We start from the raw sequence: 22,653 nt of genomic DNA, 5'->3' as shown, positions 1-22,653 counted from the left end.
CAAACAAACACATTTGAGTTAACTGGAATATCTGGGCATATTTGTTAAAAACAATCTCCCTTTTCCGTATGGGTATTAGTAAAGCCAGAGTTACTATTATAGCCTCTTCATCGCTAAGATTGGGAAAAGTCAAGATAATGCCAACAGTCCGTTCCTACTTTCATGCCAGATAGTTTTAAATTAAAATACTGGCAAATGTTGAAATCAGCACTTAAGAAGATACAGCCCCTGGATCACTCACCAACAGTTCTGATCAGAGAGGTTGGTGGGATGGACCCCAGGGAAGCAGGGGAGAGTTGGCCGCCTGCAACATGGACTACTGGTAGGTAGCTGACAATTGCCTCGCGTGGACCCCATGTCTTGTCGTGTGAATGGAGAAAAGGGCAACAAACAAGCATTTGCTAGCAACTCACAATGACCTCACACGTCTTGTTGTCAGGCAGAGGACGTGAGTTACATTATTTGCACTTAATGCCTACGGAGATTCTCAATCATCCAGGTCACGATTGTCCCAAAGGGGCTTTTGAACTAGACTCTTTGGGGGAGGATTTTTTTCCTTGAAAACGTTTCACTTCTCATCCAAAGTGTGAAAAACGGCCATAGATCGTGTTTTTTCAGTGCTGTTGTAACTTCGAACGGTCAGTAATCAAACGGTTATAAGTCAAGGACTAGCCATATTACAGAATCTAATCCCAGAAAACACGTCTACCTAATATATCAAATCAGTTCAAAAATGTTGGAATCCCAGCTCAATGGCGGAAAGGACGTGGCGTTAATTCCTTCCGAGGAAGTTCCTGCTCTTCGATATCCAGCAGGAACTCTGGATTGGACCCAGGGGGGAACTTGCCTCGGAAGACAAGGAAACGAAGGACAAGGCAAAACGTTTTGCCCCCCCAAATTGCTATGGATCGGCTATGTGGAGGGGCTGGACGAGGGGTGTCAGACTCGATTTCATTCCGGGCCGCATCCGGGTTGTGTTTGAGCGCAGGGAGGCGGGGGGCAGGGGGCCGTGGGGCGTGGTTGGGGGTGTGGCCAGGGGTTGTGGCCAGCTCGACGTCACTCGTCGAGGCCCCGTTTTAGGCTGCCAAGGCCTCCTGCAGCCCCCTCCTTATGAAAGTGGAGCCTGTTTCCGCTGGCCGAGGGCTGCGAGAGGCCGTCATGGCTGAAAATGGAGCCCAGGAGGGCCACGCATGTCTCTCCCCAGCCCCCTTTTCACTGTCACAGGCCCCACGGGCCGGTCCTTCCACAGTGTCCAGGCCGGTCTCACGGGCAAGATCTGAGCACCCTGGGCAGGATCCTTGAGTTTGCCACCCCTGGGCTAGAAGGTCGGTACAGGTGAAACAAACTGCGGGGGAAGAAAAAGCATGGCCTGAATTCAGGGAAGTCAAGAATCCGAGCTGAAGGAAGTCAAACTAGGAAAGCATTTGAGAAAAAAACAAGGTGAAGGCCGAATTTAGAGAAGAAACAATTGAATACCAGTTTGTTAATTGGAAGAACAAGCCAAGGCATGGTCAATACTTGGAAGAACGTAGAAGGAAAAACCAATAAAACCCCCACATGGAACTGGTTAAGATCAGGAGTGTCAAAGAGAGAAATTGAAGACTTTATTTTAAGTGGCTCTCCGAACAAGCTTTGCCAACTAATTGGGGGCAGGTGAATATTCAGCAGCTAACAAACAGCAGCAAATGTCACCTTTGTAGTGGGGGGAAAAAGGAGGAAACGGTTGACCGTTTGATCGGCGGTTGCAGCAGCAAAATATAAACTGCCCTCCAAGCACCGCCGTGACCAACGTACCAAATTTCTTTGGAAACTTTGCCAGAGCTTTTGATTTGAATGTAGTAAAAACTGGTGGGAAGCAATGGATGGAAATCTGTCTGTCAAAGAGATCCACCTTAGAAGTAAGGAGAGTTTTTTCTCACAGCGGGACCAATTAATCCAGAGGTCTCCAAACTTGGCACTTTAAGACTTGTGGACTTCAACTCCCAGAATTCTCCAGCCAGCAAACCTTTGGGGACCCCTGAATTAATCAATGCAATAGGCTTGCCTCCTGGCGTTGTGCGTGCTCCATCGCTGGAGCTTTTCAGCAATAGATTAGACAATCATTGAACTGGGGTGATGTAAGATTCCTGCCTTGAGCAGGGGATGGACTAGAAAACCTCAAAGGTCCCCTCCGGCCCTATGATTCCATCATTCTGTGATTCTAATTGGGAAAAAAAATTACAAAATACCAGGATTTGCAAGTAAGTTGACTGGTAGGTTGACTGCTTATTAAAAAAAAACCAACTTTGTTGTTATAACAATCATGGCTGCAATCTTTGGGAAAAAAAATAAAGGACTGTCTCAATATCCAGAAATATTGAGGTTTTTTTTAATTCTGAGAACCCTAACTTTCTAAAAAACAAATAAATACAAATCCATACTGCTTGGAACAACCCATATTTTAGAAACTACCCTAATAATGTTTAGGTCTTTAGTTAGGAGGTTTCTAAGTCCTATCTTACAGAGTAGAGTAGAGTAGAGTAGAGTAGAGTAGAGTAGAGTAGAGTAGAGTAAAGTAGAGTAGAGCAGAACAGAACAGAACAGAATAGAATAGAATAGAATATAGAACAGAATAGAACAGAATATAGAACAGAATACAATAGAGAAGAGAAGAGAAGAGAAGAGAAGAGAAGAGAAGAGAAGAGAAGAGAATATAGAAGAGAAGAGAAGAGAACAGAACAGAACAGAACAGAACAGAATAGAAAGAATAGAATAGAATAGAATAGAATATAGAACAGAATAGGATATAGAATAGAACAGAATAGAAGAATAGAATAGAATAGAATAGAATAGAATAGAATAGAATAGAATAGAATAGAATAGAACAGGATAGGAGAGAAGAGAAGAGAAGAGAAGAGAAGAGAAGAGAAGAGAAGAGAAGAGAAGAGAAGAGGATATAGAAGAGAAGAGAAGAGAATATAGAATAGAATAGAATAGAATAGAATAGAACAGAATATAGAATAGAATAGAATAGAATAGAATAGAATAGAATAGAATAGAATAGAATAGAATAGAATAGAATAGAATAGGATAGGATAGGATAGGATAGGATAGGATATAGAATAGAATATAGAACAGAATAGGATATAGAATAGAACAGAACAGAACAGAACAGAATAGAATATAGAACAGAATATAGAACAGAATACAATAGAGAATAGGATAGAATAGGATAGAATAGAAGAGAAGAGAATATAGAAGAGAAGAGAAGAGAAGAGAATATAGAATAGAATAGAACAGAACAGAACAGAACAGAATATAGAATAGAATAGAATAGAATAGAATAGAATAGAATAGAATAGGATATAGAATAGAACAGAATAGAATAGAATATAGAACAGAATATAGAACAGAATAGAATAGAGAATAGAAGAGAATAGAATATAGAAGAGAAGAGAAGAGAAGAGAAGAGAAGAGAAGAGAGAGAAGAGAATATAGAATAGAATAGAATAGAATAGAATAGAATAGAATAGAATAGAATAGAATAGAATAGAATATAGAACAGAATAGGATATAGAATAGAATAGAATAGAATAGAATAGAATAGAATAGAATAGAATAGAATAGAATAGAATAGAATAGAACAGAATAGAATAGAATATAGAACAGAATATAGAACAGAATAGAATAGAGAATAGAAGAGAAGAGAATATAGAAGAGAAGAGAAGAGAAGAGAAAATAGAAGAGAAGAGAAGAGAATATAGAATAGAATAGAATAGAATAGAATAGAATAGAATAGAAGAATAGAATAGAATAGAATATAGAACAGAATAGGATATAGAATAGAATAGAATATAGAATAGAATAGAATAGAATAGAATAGAACAGAATAGAATAGAATATAGAACAGAATATAGAACAGAATAGAATAGAGAATAGAAGAGAAGAGAATATAGAAGAGAAGAGAAGAGAAGAGAAAATAGAAGAGAAGAGAAGAGAATATAGAATAGAATAGAATAGAATAGAATAGAATAGAATAGAATAGAATATAGAACAGAATAGGATATAGAAATAGAATAGAATATAGAATAGAATAGAATAGAATAGAATAGAATAGAATAGAATAGAATAGAATACTTTATTGGCCAAGTGTGATTGGACACACAAGGAATTTGTCTTGGTGTAAATACTCTCAGTATACATAAAGAAAAGTTTAATTATTAGTTAAGAATCAAGAATCATAACGTACAACACTTAATGCTAGTCATACAATCAACAATCAAATCATACTAGGAAACAGTCAAGTGGGAGGGGATGGGTGAGAAGGAATGATGTGAAGATTAACAGTAATAGTAGTGCAGACTTTGTAAATAGTTGAACAGTGTTGAGGGAACTATTTGTTTAGCAGAGTGATGGTTTTCGGGGGAAAAACTGTTCTTGTGTCTCGTTGTTCTGGTGTGCAGGGCTCCATAGTGTTGTTTTGAGGGAAGGAGTTGAAACAGTTTATGTCCGGGATGTGAGGGGTCTGTAGATATTTTCACAGCCCTCTTCTTGACTCGTGCAGGATATACAGGTCCTCCATTGAAGGCAGGTGGGTAGCCATGGTTTTTTCTGCAGTCCTAATTACTCTCTGGAGTCTGTGTCAGTCCTGTTGGGTTGCAGGGCAAAACCAGACAGTGATAGAGGTGCAGATGACAGACTCCATCATTCCTCTGCAGAACTGGATCAGCAGCTCCTTAGGCAGTTTGAGCTTCCTGAGTTGGCGCAGAAAGAACCTTCTTTGTGGTGCTTTTTAAATATATATATATGTTTGTGACTTAGGAACGTTTTTCATAGTTACGACCTTTCCAGCATCCCCATGGCCATGTGATCAAAGTTCAAATGCTTGGCAACTGACTCATAGTTATGACGGTCGCAGTGTCCCAGGGTCACATGATCCCCTTTTGTGACCTTCTGACTGTTCTGACCTCAGCTTCCCCAAAAAGCACTAAGCAGACTCTTTGTCCTAGCAAAACCCCTTTTATTAAACGAAGGTGAATTCACCTTCAGCCAAAGGCCTGGCCAACTGTCTTTCAAGGGTGCAATGAGGAGCACAGACCTTATCTAGCTTGGAGAGCTGCCAAGTAACTATTTCCAAACGCAGCGCTGACAAGGAAGGGCTCGGCACAGAGTCTCTGAGATGCCCAGACGGATCTTCACACGGCTGCAATGAACGAATTGTTTCCTGCACAAGGCCCCCTCCTCTTTTAATCCCTATGGGGGGGGAGGGCATCCACCTGTGGCTTTACTCCCACGTTGATCCTGAGTTCATCATTGTTTTTTTCTTTGGGCAGCTCTGGGAACCAGCTCCAGTTGTTCCCCGCCTCACTGCTGTCTGACTCTGAAGGCAGCTGATAACTGTCCGAGGGCCCTGGCCCCATCCGTGCCTCTGACGCACAGCCCTCGCCTGATCCTTCCTCAGCCTCCAGGACTGGCCCAGGTTCCTCCCCAACCTCCTCGCTGTCCAACTCTGTTGCCAGCTCCACCAGCCGCTGCTGGGCCACAACACTGACAAGCAAAGTTGTTGGGGAAGCCAAATTCACTTAACAACCATGTTACTAACTTTTCAACTGCAGTGATTCACTTAACAACTGAGGCAAGAAAGGTCATAATATGGGGGAAACTCACAACAAATGTCTCACTGAACAGCACAAATAGACACAGACACATCCATCCGTTCATCCATCCATCCATCCCTCCGTCCATTTATTTATTCACTCACTCACTCATTTCTGACTGGGGAAACATTTCACTTATGATAGCGACACAGTACAAAGAATGTGAAACTGTGAAGGGTATGTTAAGGTCTAATGATCTAACCCAGGGGTGTCCAACTCGTTGGCCATGGGACAGATGATGCGTCACCTGCTGGCCCCGCCCCCCGCCTGGTTTAGCGAAGGGGGGGGAAACTCCCACTACGTCACATGATACTGCCGTGACGCCACGAGTTTGACACCCCTGCTTTAACCCCTAATTTGAGCATATCCACATCACAGCATTTGAAATTTTGAGCTTGAGAATTTTGAGTGTGCACTTAGCCTGTGCAGACAGCTTTCCAACCTTAATCCCTGACTAGCAGCTTGAAACGAAAAACCAGGTTTCATTTACCAAAATCACAGTTTGCAAATACACAGACATTTGTTCTCCCAAAATAGACTGTGGGAGGCTTTCGCTCTGTCAGATGTGCATTTGGATTACTAATGTTCTCGTAACAATCTGGGTATCTTTTATAGCCAGGATCATTTTTAGCATTTTCTTAATATTTAAGTTTTATTTTTAATGTACATATCTTGGGCATATTTACCTGCCTCCTACACCAGAAATTCTCAAAAATTTGTAATGCCAAAATCGCCCCGAAGCTTAGCCTAAAAAAAAGTTCAGCAACATGTTTTCAGTTTTATGTTAAAATGTAAAAAAAACCAAAACCCTGCACATTTATTTTACGCTCCAGGACTCCTTAGTGCAATGCCTTCTTAAAAAATCCTGCGCTACCTCATAAAGCTAAGGTTTGCACTTTGTTTATGATTACTAAATCTCATTTTATTGCAGTTGTAGTAGAACAGAATACAAATATTTCAAGGATGCAGAATTGTATTGTAGTATGTAACTGCGCCCTCTTCTGCCGAATGCAGGAAAAAACTTTACGTTTCTATTACGTAAATTAAATTTATACTTAAAGACCAAAGAAACTTAAGCCACTGATTTTACACTGAAAGAAGACACTATCTCCCATCAGAGTCCTGAACCAAGCATCAGACTCCAAGGATATCAGATATTCATAATTCAGAACTTAGTCTAGTCCACTGTAGTTAGAAACTGTCTCAATTCCAATACTAAATCAACATTATTCCGTTGCTAAAACCTGCTCTACTGGTGTCTTGCTAACCAAATTGGCCATTGAATAGAATAAAATAATTAATAAAATAAGAGCCAAGTAATAGGTGAAAATTGATGGAGTGTTACAGGTAGTCATCGATTTCTGACCAGCCCAAAATTTCTGTTGTTAAGTGAGACATTTATTTAGTTTTACCCCGTTGTATGACTTTTCTTGCCACAGTTATTTGTTGGGGCCTGCCGGCGGCTAAGGGAGCTGGTTGGAGAGTCAGACAGTAGCAAGGAGGTTGGGGGGGACCCAGGCCGGGTCTGGAGGCTGAGGAAGATCCAAACAAGGGCTCTGCATCGGAGGCAGGGATGGGGCCGGGGCAGGCTGGCAGTCATCAGCTGCTTTTGGGCTCAGACAGCAGTGAGGCAGGGGAGCTTCTGGAACCGGTTCCCAGCCTGTGCATGCACAGGGCTACCAGAAGACAAGAACCATTGAGAAAGCAGGGTCGACTCAAGAGTAAGGCCCCACCTCGGAGATGATTGGCCCCTCCCATAGGACACAAAAGAGGAGCGAATGGGATGAGAGCTTTTGCAGGAAGCAATGAGTTGACCTGTAAGTTTGGCCTTGCCCTGCGTTGGGCAATGAGTTCTCTGACCACATCCCAAGCACCATAAGGCAGGTGTTTATCAACATTCCCCTGAAAGACTGTTTGCAAAGCCTTGCAGGCTGGGAATGGACGTAATTCACAGTTATGGAAATAAAAGAGGTTTTGCCGGGATTAAGATTGTGTTTTCTGCTTTCTAAGGAAGCCTCGGTCAGAACATTGTTAAGTGAATCGCTGCAGTCGTTAAGTGACACAGTTGTTAAGTGAATCTGGCCATTGACTTTGCTCATCAGAAGGTCACAAAAGGGGGATCATGTGACCCCAGGACACTGTGACTGTCATAACTATGAGTCAGTTGCCAAGTCTCTGAATTTGAATCACAGCATGATGGATGATGCTACAAAGGTCGTAAGGGTGAAAAATGGTCATAAGTCACTTTGTTCCGTGCCGTTTTAACTATGAATAGATTAATTTCACAACCTTTCTTGCCACCATTGTTAAGTGAAACACCGCAGTTGCTAAGTTAATTGCACAGTTGTTAAGTGAATCTGGCTTTTTCCCCACTGACTTTGCTTGTCAAAAGGTCGCAAAAGGGGATTGATTGCATGGCCTCGGGACACAGCAGTGGTCACAAATACGAGTCAGTTGCCAAGCATCTGAATTTTGATCATGTGACGCTGGGGAGGCTGCAATGGTCGTAAGTGTGAGATCCAGACATCAGTCCCTTTTTCAATGTCATTGCAGCTTGGACTGGTCACTAAACAAATAACAGTTGTAAGCCAAGGACTTCTTTGTGCCCCTTAGAACTTGTGTCAAGCCATTCTCAATAAATAATAATGATAATCATAAAATGTAGATCTACTCACAGAATAACAGAGTTGGAAGGAACCTTGGCGGTCATCTAGTCCACCCATACCCTGCCCAAGCCGGAGACCCTACACCAGGGGCACTCAGCTCTGGCCTGCGGGGCTGCCCTGAAAGCAGCAAAGGACCGGCCCGCGGTGCCTCGGCCAAGGAAAATGGGGTTCAGGGAGCTCCGTCTTCGCTGGCAGAGGGCTGCAGGAGGCCATCGTGGCCCAAAACAGAGCTTTGACAAGTGACGCCAAGCTGGCCGTGTCCCCCGGGCAAGGCCCCCCTCTGGGCCCCCCAAGGTCAAACACAACCCTGATGAACCCTCCATGAAACCCAGTTTGACACCCCTGCCCTACACCGTTTCTGACCGAGGGCAGCCCAGTCTTTTCTCCAAAGCCTCCAGGGATGAAGCTCCCACAACTTCTGTCCCACGAGTTGATTGTTCAGAAAATTCCTCCTTATTTCTAGGTTGGATCTCTCCTGGTTCAATTTCCATCCGTTACTCGTCTGGCCTTCAGGTGCCTTGGAAATCTGCTTTACTAATCTGCTAGGTTGCCCTTCAACAGCCAATCGACAGAGCCCATATTGACGTGTGTGCCAATATAATTTAAATCCAAGCTGCGGATCCAGAGCCGCTGCAGCTAATACTCTTGGCCGTCTCCGTTCTTTTCTAAAATTTCATTTCATGAAGGGTCTTCTTCTCGGATAAAGGCGGTTCCTTGGGATTCTTTTCATGGAAGGTTGCAAAATGTCTGCCTTTCTCTCTTTGCTTTTCTTCCTTTTTCCCCCCTCCCCCTACTTTTCTCCGATTCCAAATTATTCGTTCACAGCCATTTCCCTGGAGCTCAGGCATGAGTCACGCAGCAACTGGCATGGCCCAGCCGGCAATATTCTGAGCGTGCAAACAATGAATTTTATCACCAGTGGAAAGAAACCCAGCTGTTTTCCTCTCTCGTGTTCGGGTCAGGCGTCCTGACCGTAAAAGACCATTATTTAAATTTCATGTTATGCACGGACAGAAACACCACATGAGATGGTCCAAATGTCACTCGTGGCTTTCCATTTGGATGCGGGAAATATGACCCTGAATTCGATATCGGAGATTATAAAGGGGGCACTGGCATCCAGTGGCTGTGTCAGAAACTGGACTCGCATTATTTCCAGAGTGGAAAAGATTGCATTTGCAATAAAACCAGCAGACTAGATTCGCTTCGGTGGTTCCTCTGAAATATGATACGCTCCAAACCCACTTTCTGCCGTTTTAATAATTAGGTACTTTGAACAAGTACTCTCAGGGGTCTTTGCAAAGGCCCACCATCTCATATTAGGACTCTGTCTCCAGGGTACGAAGAGATTATTTTGAAAACTTTTCTGTTTTCTGTTGCAGGTCGCGAGTAACCGCTCCCTCCCTGCAATGAAATAAATCTTGAAGTATGTATTACTTAAATATTTATACTGCACCTTGCCTTGTGAAAGTTTAGGGCGACTTGGAAGAGGAAGAATCGTTAAACAAGCAAAACGTAACCTTCTCCTTGTTTAAATAATACAAGCCCCTTTCAATGGGAACATGAATCTTCCAAGTGAATTATTTAAGAGCTCCGGTTTATTATCCAGTCCTAGATAAGCAAAATTCTGCTCATTGCTAAGAGGGTTCCCTGGAAGGGCATTTAAATGATTTTAGATGCACTGCCTTTGGCAAAAGTAAGATTGGGGACACTTTGGTTTTTCCAAGTGTTGGAAGAAATAAAATCCAGGCAGATACCCAGGTAGTATTGATGAAGTAAGAAGGCCAGGGGTGGGCTGCTGGGGGCTCACATGGGGCTCGGGAGATCCCCTAGCTAAGACTGAGAGAGTCCCCAAACCTCAGAAAGACAAGCAGCAAGGGAAAGCTCTTAATAGGCTTAACTGAACTTCTGGGCGTTCAGCCAAGAGCATTTCACACCTGGTAAAAGTGTTGCAGGCTAGATAAACAATCCACTCAGCGATTGTGAGGGAGACCCATGGAGAAAATCAGATAAGGTAGCCACTAGCCTCCCAGGGGATTAATTCCCAAATAATAAAAATCCCGTAACTCACCAGAAACTCCACTAAGACACCAAGATCCCTCTCACAGTCACTACTATTAAGCCTGGTTTCACCCAGTCTTTTATTTAAGTATTAAATGCAAGAAATAACAAAAAACCTTTTGGTATATATCTTTTTTTAGGTAATTGGTGCAAAGAAGCGACCTTGAGTTGGTCACACCCACCCAATCGCATGCCCACCCAGCCAGTCATTAGGGCAGAGAGCCCCTTGCTAAAAAATGTGAAGCCCACCCTGCCCCTTCCCTTCTCTTCTCCCTTCCTTCCCTCTCCTCTTTTCTTCTCTCCTCTCCTTCCTCTCCCCTCCCATCTTCTTTCCTCTCCCCTTCCCTCTCCCCTCTCCCCTCTCCTCCCCTCTCTCTCCTTCCTTCCCTCTCCTTTCTTCCCTCCTCTCCTTTCCTTCCACCCCTCCCTCCCCTCCCCTCTCCTCTCCTCTCCTCTCCCTCCTCTCCCCTCTCTCCCTTCACATGTTCTGGGCCAACTCAAAACCTCTTCCCTCCATCAGTTCCACCACTGTGCTCATCCTTCAAACCCCCCCTTTCCTTTCTCCAGTTAGCCATGACTGCCTCCATGGCTGATGTCCGTAACAGGCCAAGGCCAAAGAAGACCTCTCAAGGCCTGGTTTCCTCCTATTCCTCAGTTCCTACTCCATGTTGGTCTTCTCTCCAAGGGACACCACTGGAAAGGAAAAGGAGCAACCCAAGAGAAGAGATGGCTACCACCAGCCCAGTTTCAACTCTTTAGGACTGGATCAACTGCATTTGAGGGTCTTGAATGAGATGGCAGGTGGCATCTTGGAGACCCTTTCAGCCATCTTCAAAAGTGGAAGGAGGGCACAGATGCCCACATAAGTGTGAGACACGAACTCATTTAGTGGGAAGGGGGGGAACCTGCAGGATTTCAGCGAGAGGTGGAGATCCCTAGACTGATAAGGCGAACAAAAAGAACAGAGCTCAGGGCTTATTTTCCTCTGAATATACACGACTGTCTCTTCTGTGCATACATGCACGTCCCTCTGTGGATGTTCCTCCTTTTTCTGATGGGACCATCTTCAATGCGGAGCCAGTAACTATTCAGACGCAGCTGTTAGATCAAAGAACAGCAGATCCGGATTTTGACTGGGGCAACTTCCTCCGTTTCGAGGTCTACAAGCTCATTCACATCTGGTCCTCACATCTGCCTTTGATCTTTAAAGCCTCTCTGAGTTTGGGGTCCCCGTATCTTAACCACCAGTCCCTCCACATTCACATAGAGCAATTCATAATAAGACCCACGAACATGAGTGTTCATGAGTGCACACACAAGCGCACGCAGGCAGAGGGAAATGTATTTGAACACGTCGGAATTAAGAGGGATCCTTATTTTGGTCGGTTTGATTGCAATTTTAGCTGGGTATGCCATCTTTGTGCTATTTTGTTTGCTATTATTTTTGAAATTGAAAATAAGACAGTACAGGTAGTCCTTGACTTACGACCTCAATTGAGCGCAACATATCTGCTGTTGCTAAGTGAAACATTTGTTAAGTGAATATTGCTCCATTTTATGAGTTTTTTGCCACGGTTGTTAAGTGAATTGCTGCAATTGTTAAATCAGTAACCAGTTGTGAAGTGAATCTGGCTTCCCCATGGACTTTGCTTTTTCAGAAGGTCGCAAAAGGGTTTTGTGTGACACTGTAACTGTCATAAATATGAGTCAGTTGCCAGACATCTGAATTTAGATCACGTGACCATGAGGATGGTGCAACAGTCATAAGTGTGAAAAATGGCCATGTCATTTTTTTTCAGTCCTGCTGTAATTTTGAACTGTCACTAAATGAACTGTTGTAAGTCCAGGCATACCTGTATGTTGGACATTGTATTGCGTGTGTTGTTTTAAATTACATGCTTTTAAGTTTATTGCTAATTGCATGTTTTTACAAAACAATAACTATCCACAGCAGTAGAAAGTTCTCACCCAGGTATTTTGCGTTTGGTCAATCTATCTATTGAATTTATTTACCTCTCTAGTCATTCATCCATTTCTTTCTGCACCCAGAATAAAAAAAAGAAGTGGAAAGTATGTTCCAGAGCTTTAAAAACAATGTCGGGATATCACCCATCTCTTCAAACAAGAGTTTTGACACCTGCTTCATAAAAATGTAATTACTCCGACATTGAGATGAATGGGGAAATTTATCGGCAAGTCGCTTCCCTCCCAATCCATCAAATTCACCAGATTGAAAAAGGAGAAGGAGGAAATCTAAACCCCACCTGTGATTAAAAACTCCGACAGAACTTCCCTGGGCTTTACACCGAAGTAGGGAACTATTTACGAATGCTTCCTTTGCTGGCTCTGATGTTCTCAGCCTTCCCTGAAAAGGCAGGATTGTGTGGACGGGACCCGTTGATCGATGGCCCTCTTCCCAGGTAACCTGACTAAATGGGGCAATCCGGATGACTCAGCTCTCCAAGGCCGCCACCAATCACCGGAGGCAGATGGGAGACAGCGATGGATGCCTCTGTCTGTCTGGGGAAGATCATTTATTGTTCCCTGCCAGGCGGATTAACCTTGGGCCCTTCCAATTCTTCAGCTCAAGGATGACAAGGAAGAAGCTCAGCCAGAGTGGTTAAAATCCCGGCTTCCACGTTCTGTCAACCTCATCGCTATCTCTAGGTAGTCCTCGGCCTAAGGACCACAACTCAAGCCCAAAATTTCTGTTGTTAAGTGAATTTCGTTGTCAACTCATAAAATATTTCTATATTTCTTTTTAGAGTTGCCAACAGAAAGAGAGGGAAGAAAGGAGTTTTGAAAGATCAGTGCGGCAGCTTGGAAATCGAAAGCGCATTCCATAAATAGTTTTTCAGAGATAGTAACTAGGTGAAGTTTCTGCCAGCAAATATCTAACTGGAGAGCATGATTGAGGACTCTGGGCTATGGACTTGTCCCATTGGAGAATATGAATTACGATACACCAGGAGGTGCAGGGGGGGAAACCAGGGTCAAGGGTGACAATGGATTATGTGTCTCAAAGTCATCTACACTCAGGCAGTGCCGGCATGTTTACTCCTAATAAATCTTCTTTAAGCTTTGAAAATCCAGCTAAGAGACTCATTATTTAAAAAGGGATCATGGCCAGAATCCTGACATTCTTCTCATTCTTTGCCCTTGCTTGCCGCCACAGTTAAGTTATTTGCAGTTGTTAAGTGACTCTGGCTTCCCCGTTGACTTTAATCGTCAGAAGATCCGCAAAAGGGGATCACACGGACCTTAGGACACGGCAAAGATCATAAGTATGAGTCCGTTGCCAAGTATCTGAATTTTGATCATGGGAATTCTACAAAGGTCGTAAGTCATAAGTCACTTTTTCAGTGCCGTTGTAAGGTTGAACGGTCACTAAATGAACTGTTGTAAGTCGAGGACCATGTGTAATTTGTTCTGCTTTCTACATCAGCTCCTCTAGCCTGTCTTTCATCTTTCCCTTGACTACTTGACATACGTTTAGAGAGGACTAACAACATTTATTTATTTTCCTGACTTCGTGGAACGAAGCCGTGCAATTCCTTAAAGTGCCTTTCACTTATAAGGATAAAGAAGGCCCCCGAAACACCAGACGGTGAGATTATCTTGTCTTAATCCAGCTTTTTCTTGTTGAAATCTTTCCTATTATGTGGCCATGGTTAAAACCAGGCGTGGGATTCTACCGGTTCAGACCGGTTCTATAGACCTGGTTGTTATGATTCCTCACAGTTTGGAGACCCAGCAAATCGTGCCCCTGGCTGGCCTCACCCCTCCCCTCCCCCCGCCCAGCCAGTCCGTATTGTGCATGCGCAGCATTGACGACTGCGTTCTTCCCCGCCCAGCCAGCCCCTCCTCCAGGTGTTTCTTTTCTTCCCCCCCTCCTGACGATCAGCTCTCCCGATGATCACCTGTGCCGGGATTCCCCTCGTTTAACTTACTGCCTTTCCCAGGAGGCTTCCCTGAGGCCCAGGAAAGCAGAACTTGGAGGGGGGCACAAACCCCCTGGCCCTCCCTCCATGTTTTGCCTTCCTGGGTGGGAGCAAAAATGTCCCCCAGGAGGCTTCCCTAAGGCCCGGAAGGCCCAAAAAATTGGGGGGGGGGTTTGCTGCCTCCCCCCAAAAGTCACACTCACCCAGTCACCTGGTCACGCCCACCTAGCCACACCCACAGAACCGGTTGTTACAAAACTTGAATCCCACCTCTGGTTAAACCATCCAAAATGAATCTAAAATAAAAGCAAATGTTCCTATTGAAATTATGCTATTCCCCCCCCCCCCCACACACTGAGCATGTTGCTTTTGGGGTTTTCTACTCCAGGGTGGGGAGGAAGGGAAAGTTTATTAATCCACAGATTTTTCACTGCATGAAGTATTGCTTGCAATTAGGCTACTTAAAAGCACAATTATCACCCCCCCCCTCATTCCCAATGCCTGATCTGTGAAAGCCATTTCGAAGGGGACTCTGCCGTTTTCCTTGCCACTGCAGACCCTGTAACTCTGGGGGGTGGGGGGTGGCCCTTTAGAGGAGGGGTCTCCAACCTTGGCCCCTTGAAGACTGGTGGATTTCAACTCCCAGACTTCCTCAGCCAGCTCTGGACAAGTCTTCAAGGGGCCAAGGTTGGAGACCCCTGATTTAGAGGGTCCCTCCCAGCTGACTGATAGGAACATTTCAACATATCAGTCAATCACATTAAAGAAGACATAAAAACATAAATTGGAGGAAAAAAGCAGAGAAAGAGACAGAGAGAGAAGGAACAAACCTTACCAATTGTCTACGGAAGATCCATTTTACAAGAATTCTAGAAGAAAGACTGGAAACAGCCAGTTCCAGTCACTGTTTTACAATTTTCAACTTAAAACCATTTTTTCTTCGCAATCTGCATCCAGACATCCTTTTTAATTTATTTATTTTATTTATTTGATATATAACATAGAAAGAAAAGTAGAAATAGGATATTAGGGGAAGGAAAAGAGAGAGGGGGAAAGGAAATGTGAGCTACCGGGGGAAGGAGAAGGCTTGACTTCCAACTCTCTTTGGCCCAGTACAAGATAAAAACACTCCAGCTTCACCTTTTTGCTTTTACACATTAGTATATAATTAGCCATTTCTAGAACGATAAATCTATCTGATCAACAAAACCAAAGGAGGGTGTTTTTTTGGTTATCACAAAATTCAGAAGTCATACCCAAGTGAAAAACTCTATGTATAAATACGTTTCCCTCTTAGAATAACATAATCAATTTAACCATTCCTGCCTTATCTTCTTTGCTATGGAAATAGTATGTGTTTCTATTGGCACCTAATCATCTTTATGAACTGTCACCATTTTTATTAACAAAGTTCATTGTATTCTTTCAAATTCTTTGACTTTACTGGGGGGAAAATCCCCCCCTCTTCCCCCACTTTTTTTAGAAGGGCTAAACTTTTTTTAAACACCAGACATCTTGACTGTCGTTTCAGGCTCGTGAATGTCCCACTTGGGATAGAAAGAAGTCAGATCCATCTTGACTGAACAATAAAAGCCGAAATTCCATGCATCAAAAGTTGCTTTCACAGATAAAGTAAAGGGAAATCCCAGGTAAAACAATAGGAAATCTCAGGTATCTTCCATTCTTATGTTAGGTAGCGCTTTATTGATTTTCATAGGAAAGATCAGCTACATCACATCATTTTTTAAAATCAAACTTTAAATCATATTTAGGATGTTGGAAACCTTCAGAAAGATCCATTTGTGATTCATTAGCATTTACTAAACTTGTTGAATCTTCTCCAAATTTAGGAAGTATTCCTCTGTCCCAACTCTTCGATAATATAGTTATCAACTGTTTCAAAAGCTCCCTACAAACACATGTCTGAAATAGTCAAAAGGATGAATGTTACCTTCTAAAGGGAAAATACATAATCCGCTATTAATTTCAAAGATGTCTTATCAATATTGTTGAATTCGGTTCTTGGCAACAAGCTATGAAATTGTACAAAGTGTTCTGGTGGCCTTGAAGTGTGGTGCACTTCAAGAGAGTAAACACCAACGCAAAACCATCAGTTGTCTTTGGCTAAGCAATCTTGGAAGGTTTCAGATTTAGAGATATCTTCAATACCGTAAAGGGAAGTCCTTCATATAACAATGTTGATTATGCTACCAAACACTCTGTTTTCTGTGCCTGGACATTTTAAGTGTGGTAACATATATTTCAAAGATTTCTTCGTTGTAACCACGGCCATAAAGAGAGCAGCTCAACAGCTGTGGAAATCCCACGCAAGACATACTTTCTTAATAACTCACACGACACCCTTAAAAAGCATCTGTCCTTCCTGATGGATTTCACTACTTCAGCCAAGAGATTCCAACATTTGTTCCAGCAGTTAAACAAAGAAGTAAATCACGTCTGAAACTATGAGGGGAAAGGCAATATTCCAACACTTTACCAGAGGTTTACACCTTCCAATCGGTAGCTCTATTTCAATTATATCCTATTATTTATAATATGTGTGGTATGCCAGGGAGCCTCGAACCTTGCCAACGTTTGAGACTTGTGGCCTTCAACTCCCAGAATTCACCAGACAGCCATGCTGAATTCTGGGAGTTGAAGGCCACAAGTCTTAAGAGTTGCCAAGTTTGGAAACCTTTGCTATATGCAGTGGTGCTGTGGGGTAAAATAAGTTATTGATCTTCGGGAGGGATACTTAAGGAAAACACGGCAGAAGCAACCAAAGATGTACATATTAAAAATGGACATGCCCCATTCTACTAAGGAAGCTCCCAGGGGCTCCCTCTGGTTCTTCTTCCAAAACCCAAATTTCCATCAGGACCAAACTCCACAATCCACCTTCCATGGTTTCACACTTCAAAGAGTTCCAAAAGTTGCACTCCCTACATGGTTGTAAGGGACCCCCTTCCTCTGGGGACCCCCAAGAGTGGATGCCGCCAGCCAAGCACGCGAGACGAGGAAAAGAGGAGAAAAGGAAGGAAGGCCATCACTTACGTTATTCATGTATTCGGTCAGCAAATCCTGCAGCGCCTGCCTCACCGCGTTGCATTCAGCCACAATTCTCTCCCGACGGTCGTCGCGGGTGCAAGACGAATCGGCCATGAGGGCAGCCCCACTGATGATGCTCTCCAGCCTCTCTTCCAGGGAGGGCCGGAATCGGGCCTCGCTGAACGTCATGGGATCTAAGATGATCTTGTTCTGTCAAAAACCAAAGCAAGAAAGGGGAGTTTGTGAAAACCGAGGAGCACCAACGGTCTGGCAGAGAAATCCTTGTTATTTATTGTTACTGCTTATTAAACTTAGATGCCGCCCATCTTACATCTATCTACCTACAAGGAAATTTATTATGAAATTTATTTGCTTATTTTATTACAACCAATTAAAATAAGACAAAACATTAGAACGATTAAAAATGAATATTATCACTCAAATTGACTTAAAAACTAATAAAGATGGCAAGGAAGAAATGTAAATGTATTTATTTATTTCATGTATTTATTTATTTTGTCACCCAGCTACCCTACTGGTGATTCTGGCCAGCTTGCAGATCCTAAAGCAAGTAAGAATTGTTAAAAGATGAAAGCTAGCAGTAAAAATATAGCAATGAACTTTAAAGACCTAATTATTTATTTACTTAAGCCAAATAATTGCTTTTTTCCCCCCCAAAAGGAAACTGGACTTTCTTGGGGGGGGGGGGGTGTTCTTTGAAAAAGTTTTGCTTCACATTCAAGAAGCTTCTTCAGTTCCCTTTTTCAGAACCAAAGAAGCTTCTTGGATGAGAAGTTAAATATCTTCAAAGGGAAAAAAACAACAACAAGGAAGTCCAGTTGTCTTTTGAAAAAAGGCAGTTATTTGGCTTAAGTAAATAATTATGTTTTTAAGGCAGCTTTGGGCCAACCAAGACCTGGATGATTGGGAATCTCCATCGACGTTTATTTGTGTCTTGTTTATATATTGCACTTCTATGCCAATTAGAACCTGATACTTTCCACCATATTCCTGTCACTCAGTTATTGTTGTGGTCCGCTGGCAGCCAGTGCAGCCGGCAGCAGAATCGGACAGGTGGGGAGGAGCATGGGCCAGTCCGGGAGTCTGGAGAGGACTCAGACGAGGGTCCTGCATGCGATGAAGCGATGGAACCGGGGCCATCTGGGAGTGGGGTGCTGCCTCTGGAGCCTCTGGAGCCTGGAAAGCAGCGAGGCAGAGGAACAAGGGGAGCCTGTTCCCAGTGCATGTATGCACAGAGCTGCTAGTTGGTGAGAGCAGCTGAAACAAAAGGGGGCAACTCGGGAGTAAGGCTGGGAGGTGACTGCCCCTCCCATAAGGGATAAAGGACAGGCAAAGGTGAAGAAACCTTTGCAGGAAGCAAAGTCATTCATTCTGTTCGGATTAATCCTTGAAGCTCTGTGTGGACTTTGTACTTCGGTTGGTTTTTACAGTTCATTTGGCACTTTAGCTGTTGGCAGCCATTCAAAGGAGAGAGAGGTGGGTGCTTATCTCGGGGGACTGTTTGGGGCTCATTACCGGCTGGGAATGAACATAATTCCCAGCGTTGATATAAAACAAGTGTTGTTTGGACTAAGCACGTGCTTAATTATGGGAAGCCCTGGCCAGAACAGTTCTGTTCTTTCAATGTCTACAAAGACAAAAAGATTTCAGGAAATGATAATCCCCAATTCCTTGCTTTGGGGATAAGAATCTAAAAGTTTCCAACAAAAGAATTATGCAGCAAAGTTTAAAAGAAAAAAGAAAAAAAAAAACCCAAGAAGGTCAGTTCCCCAGGAACCCAGACAGCATTTAGAAAGGATTAGATCTTCGGAGCAGCAAAGGTCCAGTCTCAAAACCAGATTACCAGAATTGAATGCCACTTAAAAACGGATCAGACCCGATGTTGTTGCCCCTTAATTGCATTCATCTCTAGCTTGCCTTGCATAGGGCAACAGAGTTATCCATCCGCCGTGGGAGCAGCCGTGGGAAGGATGGCATTATAGAGCAACAGAAAGCAATATTTGTTCTGGTGGGAGGGGAAGCATTTCCTGGCTGGGCGCCCTTTTGAGACCATTTCGTGTCTCATTGCATTAAGGCCTCCTGCAATTTGATTTGAAGGGCGGGAGGTGATGTAGGATCCACAATGACTTACCTGCTTCTTTGCAAAATGGTTTATCTCTGCGCTGTGTTACCAGTCAATCCCCGATTCTATGCCACTCCCAGTGGGTCTCACGCCCAGAACGACACAAGGACACTAAAAAAGGATCTTGAGCATTCAATTCTTTTAAAAACCGGTTCTGTGGGCGCGGCTAGGTGGGTGTGGCTTCTTTTTTGGCAGCATCCCCCTCCACCACTTTTGGGCCTCCTGGGCCTCAGAGAAGCCTCCCCTGGGACCCAGGAAGGCAAAAAAACAGGGCCTGGGGGCAGGGAGGGGCGGGGCCAGCCGGGGGCACAATTGGCCAGTTCTCCGAACTGCGCAGAATCATAACAACCGGATCTATAGAACCGGTCTGAACCCTGATTTTTAGATACGTCTAATACACATACAAACAAATCTCTATGTATGTATAGGTAGTCCTCAACTTACAACCACGATTAAGCCCAACATTTATCTTGCTAAGTGAGACGACATTTGTTAAGTGAGGTTTGCCCCACTGTGTGACTTTCCTTGCCGCATTTGTTAAGGGAGTCACTGCCGTTGTTAAGGGGATCTGGCTTCACCTTTGACTTTTCCTGCCAGAAGGTCCCAAAAGGGGATCGTGGGACCGCAGGACACTGTGACCGTCATAAATATGAATCGGTTGTCAAGCATCCAAAGGCAAATCACGTGACCATAGGGATGCTGCAACCATCGTAAGTGTGAAACATGGTCCTAAGTCACTTTTTTCAGTGCAGTTGGAACTTTGAACGGTCACTAAATGAAATGTTGTAAGTCGAGGACTAGCTGTATTGAAGAGAGCGAAGGTAGGCAAATAGAGAGAAAACTCAAGGGGTCAGCTCCTACTTTAGAACAGAGGTCTCCAACCTGGGCCACTTTAGGACTGGTGGGCTTCAACTCCCAGGATTCCCCAGCTAGCAAAGCTGAAAGCCTTCAAGCGCCCAAGGTCGGAGAGCCCTGCTTGAGAACCCAGAATAACAGGGTTTTATTCTCTTGGGGGTCTCCTCCTCCAGCCCCCTGCTCAGGGCCTCCAGTGATGGAGCTCCCACAGCCTCGGGAGGCAACTTCTGTTCCACGGATTCATTGTCCTCACTGTCAGGGAATTGGGTCTTCGTTCTAAGTTGGATCTCGTCTCAATGATCCAACTGGCTGTATGCCTATTGGCAGCTGTGTAGATTTATTTGGCATTTTTTTTATTGTTTTTAAAATAAAATGCCTTTGTTTCATTGCTTTTACACTTTTGGAATTGTAAGCCACCCGTAGTCTATGATTGAGGCAGGCAGCTATAGAAATAAAATATACATTCCTTCCCTTCTTTTGAAGGTGTCGTCATTCTTTGATATATATATATATATATATATATATATATATATATATATATATATATATATATATATATATATATATATATTGTATTCGCTGTTCGGTATTTTCCCACGTCATTGTAGTTGTTCTTTTAAAGTTGAGCAACGTTTCAGCAGAATCTCATCTGCCATCATCAGCTTCTGTATTGTGTCCGTCTTGGGTCAGACTTTTACAGTGGTTTCAGATTTAAATTTGGGGCAGCCTATTGCTGTGCCAGAATGGTTTTTCTTCATCCTGATTGGTTGGGAGTCTTGGTCTGTGTTTATTGGTCTCGGAGTTTGCTGTGTTCTGCTTGATGGGTGTTTCTGATATCTTCTGTCTGTTTTTGGCTCTTTTTGTATCTTGACACATTGGCTGAACTATGCACCTGACTAAAGTACTAGCCAACGGCTTCCACAAAAGCAAAATCACCATATCCACAAAACACATGAAACATAATAGAGACCCAGAAGATGAACAGACCTATGGAACAGCTGTCCTGCCCTACATAAGAGGTACTACAGACAAAATTAGTAAGGTACTACACAGACATCACATCAGGACTGCCTTCAAAACAGACAGAAAAATAGCAGCCATCCTTAGCAACCCCAAAGATAAAATTGACCTGGAAAACCAAGGCATATACGAAGTCCCCTGTGCATCATGCCCGGCCACATACATCGGACAGACCAATAGAAGAATAAGGACCCGCCTGGATGAACACAAAAATGCAGTCAAAAAGCTGGAACACACTTCCTCACTAGTCCAACACATGGAAGCTACAGGTCATAGCATCAACTTCAATGGCACCAAAACCCTGGCCACTATGGAAAACCCTAGCCACAGAGTCATCAGAGAAGCCATAGAGATTGAAAAAGACCAGAAAGCATGAACAGAAGAGATGATTCCACCAGGCTGTCAATCATTTGGAAGCCTGCACTCACAAACAAAAAAATCTCCACACCACAAGCCAGGCAAACACCTGGGCACAAACAGATCCCCTGATACCTCCAGCTCAAACACACCCCAACCAGGCACCCAGATGAAACCCAGCTTCCTAACTAATGATAGCCGTCCATTTACGAAGCCAAGCTGCACTAAAGGCCTCCATTAAAGTAACACAATGCTGCCAGCCAATCAAGATACAAAAAGAGCCAAAAAACAGACAGAAGATATCAGAAACACCCATCAAGCAGAACACAGCAAACTCCGAGACCAATAAACACAGACCAAGACTCCCAACCAATCAGGATGAAGAAAAACCATTCTGGCACAGCAATAGGCTGCCCCAAATTTAAATCTGAAACCACTGTAAAAGTCTGACCCACAGACGGACACAATACAGAAGCCTGATGATGGCAGATGAGATTCTGCTGAAACGTTGCTACAACTTTAAAAGAACTACAATGACGTGGGAAAATACCCGAACCAAGCCGAACACCATACATGTAAGTACCGCGAAAACTTAAGAAAACATATATATATATATATATATAGGCTCTACCAACATAGCCAAGCAAAGACACCGAATTGTTTGATGCAACATCCACTAGAGGTCACTATAGCACAACAAATAATCGTTCTAAGTCCTCCAGATCCGTACGAAGCCCTGTGTCCATGCGCTCCGCCACCGCTTCTGCGGCCCGGTTCCAAATGGCTCACAGGCCAGTAATGAGCTGCTACCCAGGGTTTGGGGACCCCTGTTTTAACTGGCTGCACAGTCTTCTTCCCACAGCCGTTTGTCACTTCGAAGGGTGACGAAATGGCCGGTTTCAAAGTCGAGCATTACCTGCATTTAG

At 43.6% G+C, this 22,653-nt stretch overlaps 1 protein-coding gene across 3 annotated transcripts in view; it reads right to left on the bottom strand.

The window, feature by feature from the left end:
- Nucleotides 1-22,653, bottom strand: part of CTNNA2 (catenin alpha 2) — a 520,748-nt gene that overhangs the window by 346,709 nt on the left and 151,386 nt on the right. For all 3 annotated transcript variants that reach the window (XM_087962697.1, XM_087962698.1, XM_087962699.1), the window contains exon 7: nt 17,359-17,562. In XM_087962697.1, coding sequence (XP_087818823.1) covers nt 17,359-17,562 — 204 coding nt within the window. The remainder of the gene's footprint in view (nt 1-17,358; nt 17,563-22,653) is intronic.

Source organism: Notechis scutatus, chromosome 4, assembly GCF_049901735.1.
Source record: "Notechis scutatus isolate UNSWTSFEM ecotype Mainland chromosome 4, rNotScu1.2, whole genome shotgun sequence".
NCBI lineage: Eukaryota > Metazoa > Chordata > Lepidosauria > Squamata > Elapidae > Notechis > Notechis scutatus.
This window is presented reverse-complemented; position numbering and strand designations above follow the sequence as displayed.